At 43.1% G+C, this 15,420-nt stretch overlaps 1 protein-coding gene across 38 annotated transcripts in view; it reads left to right on the top strand.

Moving 5' to 3' along the window:
- Positions 1–15,420, top strand: part of ANK2 (ankyrin 2) — a 393,899-nt gene that overhangs the window by 254,441 nt on the left and 124,038 nt on the right. For 31 of the 38 annotated variants that reach the window (XM_076337350.1, XM_076337351.1, XM_076337386.1 and 28 more), the window contains 3 exons: positions 9,831–9,929; positions 13,090–13,275; positions 13,748–13,771. In XM_076337350.1, the coding sequence (XP_076193465.1) occupies positions 9,831–9,929; positions 13,090–13,275; positions 13,748–13,771 (309 nt within the window). The remainder of the gene's footprint in view (positions 1–9,830; positions 9,930–13,089; positions 13,276–13,747; positions 13,772–15,420) is intronic. The other 7 variants (XM_076337353.1, XM_076337348.1, XM_076337365.1 and 4 more) reach the window with 1 other exon arrangement.

Here is a 15,420-nt window from a genome sequence, read left to right as displayed (position 1 = left end):
TAAACTTTAGGAGCCTGCAATAAACCCGACATACCAGCTGGCAGGGTAAGGGCTCACCAGACCAACACGCCGCATTTCACCCCTACTGTAATGACGCAGTCTGCGACGATGAGAACCAGGCAGTGGAAACGTTATCCGCAGATATTTATGAGAGCGTAGATAACTGAGTCACAACCAAATAAATACAAACCTTTTCTTTATAATTGTAGTGCAATATTGTCCTCCTCCCAGCCCTCAACCATACACATAAAATAAGTTGTTGTTTTCAGTACTGCTTTTCCTTTACCGTGTTCGGACGACTGCCCAGAATTCAGACGCGAGACTCTGCCCTGGCTAAGCTTTTGGGCCCTAACCCACGCCCAGTGTCAAGGTTATGTTTTCTTGTGCACGACTAATCTATTCTCTTCCCGTTATTCTCTATCAGCTCAGTTTCTATTACAGGTTCCCTCTTTGTAGAAATGACATTTCCGAGGCACGGAACATCTTGATTTCTGCCTGGCTGTGTTTCAGGCGCTGTTGTTGCTTTGCTGCTCTTGCAGAGAAAATCGTGATATCTGAAGCTGCTAAAATAGAACGTTTGTGGTCTTTAAATTTGGCGTCTGAGCTCGGAAGTGACTTACAATAAAACACACTTCCCAAGAGAGGGGTTCTTGCAACGGTGAGGCAACAGGTGCCGTATACGTGGCGCTACACTTGGAGGTCCGTGTGATCTCTCGTGAATGAACTTACCAAGTTCATCACAAACCCAGACAACATCATTTATCCATAGGCTTTATAATTATTGCAGTGGTGTAAGTAGCGAGTGGAAAACGCTATTTATATTACTAGGGAATTAGTGAGACAGCTGAAGGGGTGGTACTATTTTCAGCGTAGGCTTCTGTGTCACTGCATTTTTTGAATTTATTTATTACAAATTAGTTTTATGACCTGTCATCTCAAACAAGTAAATACTCTTTCATTGTTTTGTTCGTTTAACCGTTTGGCCCAATAAAGAAGAATCACCAGCCGCCCTAAATCCGGGAATTTTGGCCTTTTTCCTAAATGCTTTTCTCAGCTTTAATCTTTACAGCCTGTGGGACCCTGCGGGCCTCAGCATCTGCTGTGTGTAATGAATGTAAGGATCGTCACCTAAATGATTAGCTAACACTTGTTGGGGAATTTTACAGTAGGTCAGAATCCCGTAGCTCTCCTGCGCCCTTAAAGATGTGCTGCTTTACATCGAATAATTCGATGCTCGCAAATGCTTACATCTAATCTGCGTGTCATCCTTTTCACTAGCACTTTCCAGCTTTGTTATACAAGGAAACGATCCCCCCGGAAAATGGATATATACTGATGTGCTGCTCATTTTGAATCACAGAGGAAAGAATCTGGTCAGAAAGCATAGGGTGCTTTCATCAATAGCAGAAATCCACAGTATTTAATTTAGCTGGTTGTTGCTGTTTTTGCTCCATCTCTCTTTCTCATAATGTGGATATGGGACAAAACAAGAATTCCCTCCGTGAAGGCGCTGTCAGCATCACCACGGTGCAGTCAGAGGGGCAGGAGGACAAGAGGGGAGCAGAGTGCGCTTTCTTCCTCAGTCTCTCAAGGTTGAGCCAGACGTGAAGCTGGAGCAAACCACTTCTCTCAGAAGAAGGAAAGACTCTTGAACTGAATTACGATTCTCAAAGGTGTCATCTGTTTTTTGCACTGGCGTTGGTTCAGCGCTTCTCCTTATGGTTGAAGTAGAATCGAACTCCCTGCTCGGCTCCCAAGGAGAACGTACAGAGGAATATCCAACTGTCTTCCGAGTATTGCAGTGGTACATTTTACACAAATAGATCTTCTTACGATAAAGCATTTAAAGATAAAATCAAGCAGTATGCAGGTAGTACGTGTCACACCTCGGCAGCGTTGATCTGAATGCTTGGTAGGCACGACAGGCTCACTGGAGAAAAAAGTGCAGTAGTTTTCCAGGAGTTTTGATTGTTTTCGACTTGTGAAAGCCTGCTAGAAGACATCACTTTAAATACAGTTGTTTACTAAAAAAAAAAAACAAAACAAAAAACCCTGAAATGTTTTTTTTAACGTATATAGTATTGTACAGTTAATCAATATTTAGAGTTCCAGTTCGGATAGTAAACATTATTTCTAATCCTCTTTAGTCATGGGTGTAATAAAGGGTAGTTTCCTTCTATCCGCCTTTGCATTCTCAATTTCATGCTGCTTAAGCTGTCACTTGAGCAAGGTGGGCTCTTGATTCGAATATTCTCAATCTTTCTTTGGAGCAGCCCGCTTTCCCTTGACTGTATGGCAAAATGAGGCTCCTTAGGCACCTTAAATTTGGCAACTTAAAATTAAATGCTGTGAATTTCCCGTTAGCATATCTTCACAAATTTGACAACTGCGTATTTGCTTGAATATAAATATAGATGTAGTAGTCCGAATATTTCTGGGATTTTTTTTCCTTGAAAAAGAATATGGATTCTATGTTTGTTTTATGGAAAATGTATTTTAATGGAAAAGAAAGAGGAATGTGAATAGTTGGTAAAGTTACCGCTATATGAAACTTCCAGATTTTGATGTAAGCTAACCAAAACAAAAAGAGACTTTTAAAAGTTAAAGTAGGTACCTTGATCTATCCTCAATTCACCCTTTTAGGCAGAGAATCTCTCCTGCTAAGATACAATCCTCTTATGGAGAGTTTATTTTTAGACTGGCTGAAAATAATGCTCTGAGCATAATGCACAACAAAGTTCCCAGAATTGTGATATTGTTGATTCTATCAAGGTGTGTGTTCTTCATTGAGCTTGCAGCGTTGCTTTTATTTGTAACTCTCATATTTCACTGGTTAAAATTAATTCATTGCTTGGATCGTTAGAGGGTTTTTCACAGAATCGCAGACTGGCCGAGGTTGGAAGGCACCTCTGGAGGTCATCTGGCCCAACCCCCCTGCTCAAGCAGGGCCGCCTAGAGCAGGCTGCCCAGGACCACGTCCAGACGGCTTCTGAACATCTCCAGGGTGGGAGACTCCACCACCTCCCTGGGCAACCTCTGCCAGTGCTCGGTCGCAGGAAAAAAGCGTTTCCTGCTGTTCGGAGGGAACCTCCTGTATTTCAGTTTGTGCCCGTTGCCTCTGGTCCTTTTCCTTCCCTGCATAACGTTCTCCGAGAGAGAATAGCCTTTGCTGGAGTGGTTATTTCCTCTCCTGTGGAGATTACTGGAGACGGAGACAAAGGGAAACAGCGAGTGAAGGTAGACTTACCTTCTTTCAACTGTTAAGGCGAGATGTAGATGTCACCAGTTTAGGCTAATACCCGTGGAGAAATGGGGAAAACAGGGAGATGAATTGTATGTTGCTGAATAAAGCTTTAAATCAGGAACTTACCATTCTTGTTGAAGTTGAGCAATATTCTGAAGAGTAGAAAAAATCCTGACACAGTTATGGAACTTAAAGGCCCCAGGAATTATCACAATCTTACTGCGTAAAATAATGGCTTTAAACTAAAGGGGGCTAGATTTAGACTCGATATAAGGAAGAAATGTTTTACACTGAGGGTGGTGAAGCACTGGCCCAGGTTGCCCAGAGAGGTGGTGGGTGCCCCATCCCTGGAAACATTCCAGGTCAGGCTGGATGGGGCTCTGAGCAACCTGATCTAGTGGAAGGTGTCCCTGCCCACGGCAGGGGGGTTGGACTAGACGGCCTTTAGAGGTCCCTTCCAACCCAAACCATTCTATGATTCTATATATTAACACGTGACCATAAATCAGAAGATTTTATAATGTGTGAGCTGTTTCATGAGTATTCTAAGCTTGTCTCACCCTTGTCTCATTCTTGTCTCATCCTTTGTGCCGATAGCTGTTCCTTTTTGGGGCTGGCTTAAATTCTAGCAAGAGCAGAAAAAGAAGGAGGCACAGGGAGAAAGGAAGAGCAATTTCACAAAGGCTTCTCTTAGGTTACATTAAGCGCCGGGTCCTATTCAGGAAACTCTGGAGTGACCCGAAGGAAACTGAGCTTTGATATGGGCAGCGTTTTGTGCACAGAATCTTCCTTGAGAAGCACAGTTGCAGAATTGCAGTAAAGGTTGCAGAAAAATCCTAACTAATTTGGTTTTCGTTTGTGACCTTGAGAAAATAACTTTTTCGTTTCCTTGATATGAAGCAAAACTGGGGGGAGAAGGCTACCAAAACGCCCAACCAAAAACCCATGCAGTGAGATTGACAGCCGGCTGAACATGAGCCGGCAGTGTGCCCAGGCGGCCAAGAAGCCCAATGGCATCCTGGCCTGTATCAGAAATAGTGTGGCCAGCAGGAGTAGGGAAGTGATCGTGCCCCTGTACTCGGCCCTGGTGAGGCCGCACCTCGAATACCGTGTTCAGTTTTGGGCCCCTCACTACAAGAAGGACGTCGAGGTGCTGGAGCGTGTCCAGAGAAGGGCAACGAGGCTGGTGAGGGGTCTGGAGAACAAGTCCTGTGAGGAGCGGCTGAGGGAACTGGGGTTGTTTAGCCTGGAGAAGAGGAGGCTGAGGGGAGACCTCATCGCTCTCTACAACTCCCTGAAAGGAGGTTGTAGCGAGGTGGGGTCGGTCTCTTCTCCCAAGTAACAAGCGATAGGACGAGAGGAAATGGCCTCAAGTTGCACCAGGGGAGGTTTAGATTGGACGTGAGGGAAAATTTCTTTACTGCAAGAGTGGTTAAACATTGGACCAGGCTGCCCAGGGAAGCGGTGGAGTCCCCACCCCTGGAGGTATTTAAAAGACGTGTAGATGAGGCGCTTAGGGACATGGTTTAGTGGGCATGGGGGTGTTGGGTTGACGGTTGGACTCGATGATCTTAGAGGTCTTTTCCAACCTCAGTGATTCTATGATTCTATGATTCTATGGAGAGGCAGAGGAGGCAACTGGTCTGTGTCGGGCAATCCGCTGATTGTGTTGACCTTCTCACTGGTAATTACATCTTGAAGAGTAAGTAGGAATGAGCGTTTGCTGTATGTAAACAGTTGCATTAGATGTCAGTTGTCTCCTCTTCCCTGGTAGTCTCGGTGATCTTCTAATAGAGTCTTAAACAGGTCCTGGAGGCCTTTAAAATAAAATAGATATGTTCACCTGGGTTTACGTTAGCTATTTAATCACAGGATATGTTGCTAACTCTCATGTGTCATCTTAAAAGAGGCAAACTGAGGGAAGAGATATCTCTGTTTTCTCTCTTTTCCTTATCAGTATGAATATAGGGAGACATATGTGGATATATGGTATATAGATGCTGTAGGTGCATAGACACTAAAGGCCACATCTTCATGGACAAGCATGGGTAGGCTCGTCGTTCAAAGGCACTGGCTACTAATCCGAGTTCGGAAGATGTGTGCTTCTGAGCATTTGGTACTGCATGCAAAGACCATGGTTCCTTGAAAGCCTGCCATAAAATAAAGCTCAACCGAGCTATATAACTATGATTTTCTAAATGCTCTAATAATCCCTCTGCTTCCTCAAACTGTGTTCTTCATTAGGGCTCGGGCAAAATTTAATGATACAAATTGTGAGTCATATATAGGCTTGCCAATTTGCATTAATAGCTTGAAGAATCGTTGAGAGCGACTCATTTTCTCAAATTAGCAAGTAAATCAGTGAATGCAGTAGAAAGAATGGAGTATGAAATATACTCTGTTTGTTTAGCGTTAATTTCTCATTATAACTTCATATTATAGCAGTAAACATCTTGCAGTACACATTTGTAAGGATAATGAAATCTGAGTACTCTGTCCTCACTACAAACGCTCTGATGAAATCATTGCTTGAAAATGAATGTTATATATCATTACAAAATTAATTTCTATTTTTCCGATGATGCACGAAATCTAAACATACAGACGTAACATAATTACGCAGCCAGGATTTCAGAAAAAGCAAAAAAAAGTGCAGTTCTCCTCTTCCAGGTCACATTTATATGCCACAGTCAGTATTTTTACTTTAATTCTGGACTGTGTCTATACAGTATGGCATCATAAGCTGAAGGAAAATTTATTGAAATAAAGATTCCCCACCCCGGCTCAATAAACCCTCTGTATCCCATTCCACGTGCTAAAACAGGGAGGGGAGAGGTCAGTCTCCTTTGCAATACGTCCATGGAGAGTCATTAACCAGAATGTCGTGGATTCAGTAGAAGACACTTTGGGGTAGTGAAACAAAAGCCTCGGGGAAAACAGGTTTTCCTCAGTTTGCAGAGATCTGGGGTCTTGAGCGTTGAAATATCTCTAGAAGCAGAACAGAGAAACCACGTTATTGCCATATAGCTCTTTGAAACTAAAAGGTGAGGAACGGGGAAGGGGATTTTAGGTTAACGAAAGTAAAGGAAACGAAGGGAAGGATACGCTGCTGTTGTGGGCGTTGCCATTTAACTGCAGGACTGGCCGAGAGAGACAGAAACTTGCTGTGTAGGATACAGACAGACAGACACATCCTAGAAACCACGCAGGATGGGGAGAGGCGTGGAAGTCCTGGGGTCCGGTGGACAAACGAGAAGGGAGAGCTCCAGCAGGGCTAACAGGTATATCCCAGTGGGCAGAGCTCTGCCAAGGAGAGCGGCGATATTGGGAATCCTAAAAGAGGCGTTTTCTGACCCAAGAGCCAGGATCGTTGAGGTCAGGAACACTGCGATGAGAAGCTCTGAAGCCAGTGCTTCACTGAGAGAGCAGACTTCACCCTGCCAGCGGAAAAAATCGGGCTTGACCTTGCCAGGGGGAGAAATTCAGGGGAAGCTTTTTCAGTGTGTCTGGTATAGGCAGTTTTTGCATATAGACCTTGGCACGCTGTTGCAATTTCCAAAATAAGCCAGATTTTAAGGAAATACATACAGTAGTTTTAAACTATAAATAAAGCTTGAAGGAAAAAAAAAAAAAGGCTACGATTTTACGTGCAAGAATTTCCTTACCCCCGATTGCTGTAGTTTCAGGTATGATTGTAGGACGTGAGGAGGATATCCTTGCTATAATGGGCACTCTTCTGGATCTCTGTGTGGAACAGCATTTAGTACCTCCTGGTACTAAATGGTCATGAAGTCATATCTATATTGTTTATGGTCTCCTAATCCAGGATTTGTTGTCCTGATCCTGTTCCAGAACTAGGGACTTGAGCTGATTAAAAAAAAAAAAAAAAAAGATTCTTCAAAGCTTTTAAGCGAATTGATTTACTCTGGCTTGAAAATTCTCGTATTCCCCAAATTTTTATTAGTCGGTGTCATCCTCGTGTTCATCCATGTAACATTAAGTGCTAGAAGGATTTTACGAATGGCGCGTATTGCCGTTTTAAAAACTGCTACATTAGACTTTAATGTTAAAATACTGATGAGGCGGGTGAAAATTACTATTAGTTATACCTAATACGTTGCCATTTGGGGTTGTTTTGGAGTGGGAAGGAAAACCGAAGCGGTGAGCCGGCTCGGTTACCTGCAGTTTTCTCCGTGCTGTTCTGCACAAGCGCAACCGACAAGAAACCAGTCTGTTGATAATTCCCGCTGCCGGCTCGGTCCCGATGCCTGGCAATCCCCTGCCCTTCCGCACCTTCCTAATTACACGCCGAACAGCGTTCCTTCATTTTACGCTGCGATGAGATCTATCTTCCCCCCCCCCCGCCCTGTTAAAAGAGTTGTCTGAGGAGCAGCCAGGAGACCAGCGCACCCCCCCGGCTCGCCGGCCTCCCGGCCCCGGGGTGGACGTGGAGGGGGCTGGCTCGTTTGCCCAGTTTGTGCTTCCATTTTGCTGCCTGGTTTTAGCAGTGCTTTGGGAGGAGGGAAGCTGCCCGTCAAAATGCAGTGCAGCCTGACCTTACCGTTAAGAGGCTTTTCTTGATGTCTAACCTGAATTTTCTCTCCAGCAACCTTAGTAGACTATGCGCTTTTCTATTTGTTTTAGTCATCGTGAACATGCAGAACAGACCTTTACCCTCCTCTTTAAAGACTGTTGTCTTGTTTTCCTTCAGTTTTCCCTTTCCAGACAGAACACCACCAATTACTAGTCTCTTCTCAAATCAAAATAGCTTCCCCAGGGAGATATATTTTTGCGCCAGTGCAACGACTGTCTTTATTGCAGCAGAATGAGCTCATTGACCAGCGGCCCTCTGGTAGACCACTGTGACCTTCAGGTCCTTTTCTGCAGAATTCTTCTCTAACTCGCCGTTCCCTGTTTGCATAGTTTGTTTTTCCTGCAGTCGTGGAGAAACTTGTATTTGTCCTTACTAAATTACATTTCCAGCTCTTTTCTCCAGGGTAGCAGGAACCTTTCAAATTACGATCCTGTTGTGTGGTGTGTTTGCAGACCATCTTGTTCATGCCGTCTGTAGCTGTAATAAGAGCACTCTATTCCATCCTTCAAGTCATTGCGGAGGATATTGGATAATACCTGCCAAAGGCAGACCCCTGTGCAAAGCCACTCAACATACATCCCACAGTTTTGGCATTGAACTGCTGTTAGCTGTTCTCTGGGTGCCATTTTTTAATTATACGTCCCAAGATTGTTGATGGAAGTGCCAGAATATTGTGCAAAGCAGTATTAAAAGACTTGCTACAACGTATATGACATATATCATATGACATACACAACATAAATGACATTTATTGCCTGAGCAATCTTCCACATTTGTAAATGCAGAGGGGGGTTGTAAAGACATCAGTTCTACAATCTACTGCATCATCTAGTGACTGAAAAATGAGATTTCGCTTCATTAGGAAATTCCCGGAACGTTTCCACAGCAAGTTTGCTAGAAAGAATAATATTGGCTCCTCTGAAACAATGTTCTTCGTTATCACAGTATTTGCATTAATTCCGAGCGCTTGTGTAAGTGCACAAGCTTATCATCCGTTGTGGCAGCACGCGAGATTTAAAAAAAAAATTGCACGTTTGAAGTCTGGTTTATGGTTTATGTTCTAGCCAAAAGTGCCATTCCAAGACAGAAGAATGTTTTCAGGAGTATAGGTGATTATGTCCTCTCGTGTTACGTGGTAATCTACAGAATATTAAAGAATTTTCTAAGGGCTTTTTAACAATCTTAAAACCTCTTAGAAGAAAGTTATTAGTCAGGCAGACAGCTCACTTCCATGCCTTTCTTTCGTAAGGATTTTGTAGCTAATTAAGTAAAATTGTTTGCATTAAAGTATTTTAATGGGAAGAAAGGACTTGCGTTTCTAATGAATTTGCCTGTAGTTTGATTAACTTAGAAGAATTTTTTTAAATTACTGTATTATCCAGAGCAGATTCTTTTCAGGAGTCTAGGACATTTTCATGAATGTTTATAATTAAATGATGGCTGAATTTACTGTATGGTCAGAAATGCAGTTGTTACTTTGCAAGGTTGAGTTCCTTTATGTTTGATGATTCGCAATATTTTATGTATTACAACATTTTATGTCGTATGTTAAGCCGTCGTCATCTCCGCTCAGCTTGTCATGAGGTACAGACTTTATGGTCTCTAGGGGATGATGTCTTTGGTTAAGTTAATGTAATAAATGGAGGAAACTCTTGCTTTCCTGTCAGCTTTCATAAAACTTCACTGCCAGCTTTACAACCCCTGAGCATTATCAGCAAGGAATAGCTGTATTAATGATTAGCGTGTCCGTTGCTTCCCTAAAATATGTGTCAAAAGAAAATGAGTGTGAAAGCATGTAGAGTTTTGTGGGTTTAAGTGGCGTTAAACGTTACCATATTAAGCTAAAAAATACCAAGTTGTTCTACTGGCGTACTTAAAACATTTCAGTTAAAAAGCACAAATGCAATTTTTAGCCGTGTATTTATTTGGGGTTCATTATTGTTGGTATATTCCATCTCCTCACTACAGTATTTTCTCGTGTGTTCTTCCTAGAATGGCTTTACTCCTTTATATATGGCAGCTCAAGAGAACCACATTGAGGTGGTGAAATATCTCCTGGAGAACGGAGCCAACCAAAGCACAGCTACTGAGGTGAGGTATATTGTTCTTTTTTTACACACGCTCTTATTTAACTTTGCCTTTATACTCAGATCGCTTAACGTCAGCAGGTTTCTCAGACGGAGTATTTTGAGAACTTTCACGCTTTCATTTCACCGAGTTGTATTTATGAATCTTACCCTTTTTTTCTACACGCGCAGAAGGCAAGGGTGAACTGTTCTGGAAGTGGTGAAAAGTCAAGGGATGAAATCCAGCCTGATTCAGCTGACAGCAAAACTTCCGCTGACTTCAGTGAGCCCAGGATTTTCTCCTTCAGTTTGTGCCCATTTCTCCTATCAGCTTCCTGGAGAATTTTCTGAAAAACGAACGAGGCTTTGAGGAGAGGTCCCTAGGGCTGTAGAAATTAGAGGCGGCCAAGGTGGTATTGGCAGGGGAATGGAGTGAATAGTAGAGCGATCGTAGGCTAAGCGGAGAGGTACAACATTTCATTTGAACAGATTTACGTCTCCGACAAAGCCCATGAAAACTCAAGCATCTAGGAGTGCCATCTTTGGGCGGGCATGGACGTCCATCTACGGATATGGACGAGCCACGTGAAGTAGTAATAGGAAAGTTCCTCTCCTGTCAGAGCTTTTGCTCATGTTTATTACTTTTCCCTAGTCTGTACAGAAACTTACCCATTCTGGATTGCCTTCACAAACGGATGCATTTGAAATGATGGTGCATTTACGCTCGCTCTCCTTCCCTTTAAACCGAACTGCTGGTGTTAACAGCTGCTCTGCTGTCCCTTCTTTCAATGGATACTGTACCATTTGATGACAGCTCCTAAAATAATCCTCTCGTGGCCTGCATGTATGGCGATCACGTTACATGCCAGCTTTCTGAAATATGCAGTCCCGTGTGATTGCCAGGCAACGTGGCAGAAACACACTCTTCATGAAGGAGCCGAGTGGAACCGTGGCTTCCCCAGGAGCCCGGCCCGGCTACAGCCCGCGGTCACCCGCTTGCAGCCTTTCTCCTGGTAACTTTTACTAGCTGTGACGATCTGGTGCAATGGAAAGTCATTCATTAGTTTACAGGAGCTGTGAGGCCGAGATGGTTATAATTCACGTGGCCTCTGCTTGAATGCAGACGTCCAGGCATCACTGGAACTCACGGTATAGCCTGATTTATTTTAAAAAAGGCAAGGGGGGGGTGAGGAAAAAAACCACATCAAATGCCCCCCGCTCTGAACCCGAGTCCAAGTGTGTCTTCTGCCATCAGAAAGGTCAGTTCTCGTTTTCGTAGCTTGGAAAGCAAAGGCTGTCTACCCCCTTACCGCTTAACTCGGTAAGTTTTGGTTTCAGGTCTTGCTGTGGTGATGGCTTCGGTGATCCGAGTGTTACTGAAGGATGGCCTGAGCCACTGTCCGCTTTCATTCCAGAGTTAGTCTCATGAGGGGAATGAAGAAATGGTACATTAAATAAGGTGGGATGGCAGCCTGCACTGAGGATGCCACCGAAGCACATGGAGAAGGACCTTCTGTTTGGCATCAGAGATTGGCTGTCCGCACGTGGGGAGGTGGGGAAATGAAATGCTTTCTCCGAGCTCCGGTCAGCCATGCTTTCCAGAAGCAATAGGAGAGGGAATGCCGACAGAGTTGTGTCCTTTTAGAGAAGGATGGAAGATAAAGTGGTGCAAATCAAATGGATGATCTTGTCTTTGAAGCTTGGAAACTTGCACTGCCTTTGGATATATTTCGTTTCCTCTAACGCTTGTATACGTATATATACAAAATGAGAGTAAGGATGAGCTCAGTTTCACAGGGCCTCTAATCCAGGATTTGTTCTCATGTTCCCAGAGGCAAAAGGCAAATACATTAAGCCATTTCAACACCTAATGTAGCCCCAATCTCAGAATTATCTTTACAGTTCAGCTGTTTCGTCAGCTGTTCACCCTTTTTCAATTCACTGAACAGAATTTAATCTCTATTACAGAAAGAAACCATAGCAGTATCGCTGTTACAATGCACTTACCCACAGTTCTACGCAAAAGGGAGTGAATGTTATTAGATTACTAAGGGGAAAAATTGCTTTGGCAATTCTTCAGATGTTTCTTTCAGCATGTGTTAGCTCTCATTCCTTCCTAACTTGTCCTTTATTATTTTATCATCTTTCCGTATTCCTATTCCAAATCAATTCCGTCTCGTTCCTATGCCTTTTACAAGGTATCTAAATCAGTTTTCTCGCTTTCTGGCTATAGTCAGCTCTTCGTCTAAGTCGGAACGACCGACTACAGAAGACCTTGATTTATTCCCTTCCCTTTTCTTCCGTTGTTATTCACCGTGCCTCCGGTCACAGACTCGGTTAGAGAGCTGCTCTGTTCCTCGTGGTTCAGCTGCCCTCCGATCTGGCATGTGGTTACAGCACAGACGTGCTTGGGCAGCATGCAAGACTTGAGCTAGATTCAGTTTTATCTAGTCAGAATAAAAGAGATGGGAGCAGGCAGTACTTCAGCTGAGACAGCAAGAAGTTGCGATGCCGTGACACGTTTTAAAGCATTGGCAATCCGGGGCGTGTGTGGAGGAGCAAGGCAATTTGAAAATAATTCTAAAACAAAGCTAAAATTATGAATGAAAAGCAGAGAGATTTTTCTGACTTTGTTTTTCCAAAAAGTGCAAATAATCTAACGTTTTCCTGCTTCAAGTTAGAATAAATTCCTAAACGTGTTCTGGTTTTCTTCAGTCATAGTCCATGTGTAACTTAGAATGGGAAACAGCAGCAAATGCATCTGAAGATATGCTTTCTTTTCGCAGAGACGCGAGATACTCAGAAACGGGTTCCCTCTATATGTGTCACATCTACTTTGTTCAGCGCTCACTAATCCTTACCAAATAATTGCTAAAAATATGCTTTGTGGCCCATTTTAAGATGAGAAGTAATTAAGAGAGATACTGTAGAATGATCCTTTGCTTGTACTTGACTTAAAAAAAGACTGCTTTGAAGTGGAAAAAGTGTGCTTCCGACGTGTTTGAAGTCATATCTGGGCTAAAATGTTGTGCCTCCGATGTCATTTCACTGGAGACGGTGGTGCAGAGGTAGAAAACACCTGGTAACGTGCTTATCAGATTTCTGTGTGTGAACAGCGCTGTGCAAATCACCCAAGCTGTACGTCCTTCAGCTTACTGAGCGCATCTTGTCTTCTCCTCTACCAGGACGGTTTCACTCCCCTAGCTGTTGCACTGCAGCAAGGACACAACCAGGCGGTGGCCATCCTCCTGGAAAATGACACCAAGGGGAAAGTGAGATTACCGGCTCTGCACATCGCCGCTAGAAAAGACGACACCAAATCAGCGGCGCTCTTACTGCAGAACGACCATAATGCCGATGTGCAGTCCAAGGTAACATCATGCCGCCGCGGAGGTAACGGGGTAGTCAGGCGGCTGAGTGCCGATGGGCAACAAACTTCTACTCCCTTCGTCTTAACGGTTAAAGGTTTTTCTGGGGACAGACAAGTTGCTTGACCAGTATCACCAGTAATATATCTCCTTTCGCAGTGTTTAGCTACACGGTAATTACAAACTACTCATTTTTCTGCTTTTTAGTTATACCTCCCGTTTCTTTGGTAACCAGCTTTCTCTCGTTATTTGTAAACCAGAAGACACTGGAGTGGAAGCAGAATCACTGCTTCCCTGTTAAATAGGATACTGGTTTATTGCCCATGGGAACGTAGGTTGTATTTAAAGTTAATGCATGCTTGAATGGCTTTTCCCATAATTAACGGCATAACTCATTTCAAAAAGCAACATAGTTCTTCGTTTTGCGGCCAGTCTTTAATATTGTTCCTCTTTTTCCCAAACCATGCTGCATCAGATGATGGTGAATAGGACGACTGAGGTACCGAGATCAAAAATTTTTAATTACTCTTTCTGTTACTTATAATTATTTTCTCTGCTCTGTGGCAATATTTCTTTATTATTTAGCACTAAAAGTGAAGATAAGACTCTTTTTTAATACACAGAAATTTGTGACTCAGCAAACCTATTTTTATTCATCCTTTGTCTTAGAATTTCTTTTTTTTTGTGTCACTATTGAAGTAACCTTTTGAGAATTCACATCAGTTCAAAGAAGTCTGAAGCGAGTGATGGAGCTAAGAGTATAAAGATGCTTTTCTAGCTCAATTTCACTAATTATGAAAATGCACTCACTTGGCGTAACCAAATTAAGGTGTCTGGCTCAGCCAGAATAATGGTAAAATTAATTTTCCTTCTTTTACAATAATAAACATAATCAAATCCTCCAAGGTAAAAACTTGTTCAGAGCATCTGCTTATTTTTACCATTGTTCTCATTACGATCTTTTCAATAAAGTTTCGAAAAGTCCTTAAGGGGTAGCACATAATCAGAATTTACCTGCAGCAGATAATACTGCATTTCTCATACAGATCCTGGAAATACCAACTCTCCAAGCACTTCCACTAAAAATCGTGGGTCTGATTGGCTAGAGCTGTGGTTTCTCCCCTGAAGATTATTGTCACGTTTAGGAAAAAGAATTATTTCCGAGAATGCGGTCATTATTTGAATGCCGGCTTTTAAATAACGGAGTTTCTCTGTTAGATGGGGGGGGGTGAATTTTGAGCGGACGCACCCGTGTGAAAGCGCGTCACACCCGGTGTGCGCGCACGTGGGCAAGTTGCCCTGAGGCGGCCGGCGATGTGGATGGAAAGGGTGACAGCTTCTCTCTGGCAGCTGCCCACGGGCACGTCCTTCGCCGTGGTAAACGTGAAGGGGCTTACCTCTCGTTTGTCACCCGGCAAACGTGTGTCCGCGAGAAGGTAGTTGTTAACGCGATATGCACTCAGTCTACAGCTTAACGCAGTGTCGTAGTTGTGCGCCTAATACCCTCAGCAGACATTTCCCTGGTCGTTTATCACGGCAAGACGACCGTGAATTTAATGAGTGTGTGACTGTACTTTCACCAGGATCACCTGTGGGCTGGCGAGGAAGTAAATGGAATTAGGGTAAAATAGTGGGCCGGCTGCTTTATCTTTTGGGAGTAAAGTTGATTTCAGAGCGCAACATCTGCCTACGTTTCAATATTCCATGAGTAGTCTAAAATGATGATTTGTACACTGGAAGAAATGAAACCTAGTCGAAAATACGGTGTAGTCTAGAAGCCAAAAGTATTCTCTCTTTCCATAACTAACTGTAAGGCCTGATCAAATCAGTGTAAAGCTCTTCAGGGAAACCTCAAAAGCAAGGTCCTTTCTACCTGAATTACTTGTGAGACTAAAAGCTTGCTCTGTGTCCTACTTTCCAAAGAATTAATCTTTTTTATGTTGTTGTCAAGCAGTTCTACATCTCGTAGCTGGAGCAGGTTTCACCTTCTAGTGTTCAAGAGGCAATAAGTAAATTGTGATTTTTCTGATGTATCGAAGTTTCTTCAGATCCTTTGAGATCCAAATTGTATATAAATATAAATAATTATGATTCTTGTACTATGCTACTAAGTAATTTCTCATGTACACCAAATTCGTGGGTTACGTA

Source organism: Aptenodytes patagonicus, chromosome 4, assembly GCF_965638725.1.
Source record: "Aptenodytes patagonicus chromosome 4, bAptPat1.pri.cur, whole genome shotgun sequence".
In the NCBI taxonomy this organism is placed as follows: Eukaryota; Metazoa; Chordata; class Aves; order Sphenisciformes; family Spheniscidae; genus Aptenodytes; species Aptenodytes patagonicus.
This window is presented reverse-complemented; position numbering and strand designations above follow the sequence as displayed.